Genomic DNA, 2,417 nt, shown 5'->3' with positions numbered 1-2,417 from the left:
CTCTACAGTGTCCTGCACTGTCAGCATTTCTAGGATATTGTGTTCTGAGCAAGTTTAGGGTAGGCTAGGCTAAGCTATGATGTTTGGTAGGTTAGGTGTATTAAATGCATGTTTGACCTACGATACTTTCAAATTACGGTAGATTTTCCTGGATGTAACCCCATCGTAAGTGGAGGAGCATCTGTAGTTAGTGCTATGTGAGCTTGTGGGAGAGTGGTTCTCAGGGGTACAGCTTCCTAGAGAAAGTGTTATCTAAACCGGAAGTGAGTGAGGTGGTTTCAGTGAATAATACTACAAGTGGTTCTCTTGTAGTATTATTATATTACATCCGTAATGTCCATGACTAAAGGCCCTTCAGAGAAGTCACCGCAAGAGGTACGCAGGGTGTCTTCCAGCTGCAGAAGAAGCAAACCAACTTGGAGAGGAAATTCAGCCACCTGAACCATTGCATCCATCAGATAAAAGAGGTAAAGGAGCAGTGTGAAGAAGCAACAGAAGTAGTCTCCAAGACTAAGACGAGAAGAACTAAGTAAACAAATATATATCTAAACATAAAAAAGTACACCTAAAGGAGTAAAGAAAGTGCTGAAAACAATTTCCCCCCAGCAAAGTGAAGCTTACTGAATATTAGCTAATAGATATCCCACCATCACCACTGGTCATTCAAGGCTCTCCTTACCTCTCAGGTTCATCTGATGAGCTGGTGTGCCACTGGATTCTTCTTTGCTCTTATAGCAAGAAATAGACGTATCTTTAAAGGTGCACCAATATTGCTTGTAACCTTTTAGAGTCAGCTTTTTCGGCCTATGTGTCAAATAGGATGAAGAGAAAAACCACTTTTGAAATAACTTTATCAATGCTTGGTTTTAGCACTACAGCTTCACAATGTTAAATGCCGAAGGCCAAGTTGTACATATGCTGAATTCAGTTCCCTTTGGTCAGTGTTGCTGTTACTGGATCTGCCCCTTCCTTCCCCGTCAGTCTACTCAGGAAGATCTCACAAACAGTGAGCAGGCAGAGAAGAAAGGCAGTAGGGCCAGCTAGCTAGGATTTCTGTCATTTCTATCACTAGCAGGTCACATGGAAAGGACAGGAAAAAGTGATATAAATGTAAATAATTAGAAAGTTCTTAGGTCTCATAATTACATCCAGGTTCACGGATGCCTTGGAGCCTCTCTGAACAAGCAGGTTTACCTGGCATGACTAAAGTGAGGGAAGTGCTTATCTCTCTCAGGGATGTATTTCAATGGGGACTTTGAGTCATCACTCCAATGTCAAACACAAAGAAGAGCAGTCATGAGGGGCAGTGGATAAGGAAAGGTACAGATTTTTTAAAAAAAGGTGTGTAAATGGAGAAGAGAGCAGGGGTAGGCAGCAGCATCTGAAATCATGCCCTTCTTTCAAAAACGTTCCATATGCTGAGCTCTTACACATTTAGCTACAGTGAATGGTTTATTCCATAATGGCTGTGTATCTTATAGTCCACATCACTCCTTTTCTCTTTCCCCTCTCTGCCTTAATGCCTAGCTCTCTTGATTCTGTGGACTATGACTCGATTAACTGTTTAAAACTCTAGATAAGAAACACTGAAATCTTAATTATAAAATGTCCCACTAACAAATGAACAGAACTCAGTAAAATCTTGAGCTCTGAACAAGGAAATAACCACTGGCAGGAACAGTTTATTACTGTTCTGTGCTTTGACCCAGATGGGATGCTTTCTGCTGACAGGCCTGTATACATTTCAGAATCTACATGATGCAATCTAGGTTACAGTCTTTTTTGTTGTTGTTGCTTTAAGAAAAAGGTTTACCAGATAAAACTTAATGAATAATGTGATTTTAATTTGGTAAAAATGGTTATTTCCCCTCATAATTTAGTGTTCACCTAATTGGTAAATGCTTTTACAGACACATTTGCTAGTTATTCTTACAGTAAATTTCAATAATGTGAACATGACTATAAAACTGACACTTATTATTCATTAGTATTTGGAATCTCTCTGCTTTAGGTACTTACTTGAAAACTTTTATATAGTCAGCAAGTTCAGGAATGGAAGTGATATCGCCCTAGGGAAAGAATTTCATCATTTTAAAATTTTTCTTGAAATGTGCAATTCTAATATTTGGTATCTGATATCAAGAACCAGCTTGTTTAACAAACAAATAAAAATTTGGGGTTTTCGGAAAAGTCCTGATGTATTTTGTCTATGTTTTTCAAAGGTCATTTATTTATATAAAGAACAAAGATCAATCAATGATATATTGCCCGTTTTGTTCGATAGCCTTTTGCCATCTTTCAGTGAGCTTAATAATCCCTTGTTCAAAGAAGGACCTGTCTTTATCGGCAAAAAACTGAACAAGGTGCAGATTTACAGCCTCATCTGAATTGAACATTATATCACGCAAGGAGTTTTG

The 2,417-nt window shown here is 38.4% G+C and overlaps 1 protein-coding gene across 1 annotated transcript in view; it reads right to left on the bottom strand.

The window, feature by feature from the left end:
- FERMT2 (FERM domain containing kindlin 2) overlaps nt 1-2,417 on the bottom strand; it is a 77,038-nt gene that overhangs the window by 15,773 nt on the left and 58,848 nt on the right. Inside the window, exons 9-11 of the mRNA XM_019646124.1 lie at nt 2,020-2,069; nt 661-804; nt 327-525 (exon numbers count right to left, since the gene is read on the bottom strand). Coding sequence (XP_019501669.1) covers nt 327-525; nt 661-804; nt 2,020-2,069 — 393 coding nt within the window. The remainder of the gene's footprint in view (nt 1-326; nt 526-660; nt 805-2,019; nt 2,070-2,417) is intronic.

The sequence above is a fragment of the Hipposideros armiger genome, unplaced genomic scaffold, assembly GCF_001890085.2.
Source record: "Hipposideros armiger isolate ML-2016 unplaced genomic scaffold, ASM189008v1 scaffold_5, whole genome shotgun sequence".
NCBI classification, from domain to species: domain Eukaryota; kingdom Metazoa; phylum Chordata; class Mammalia; order Chiroptera; family Hipposideridae; genus Hipposideros; species Hipposideros armiger.
This window is presented reverse-complemented; position numbering and strand designations above follow the sequence as displayed.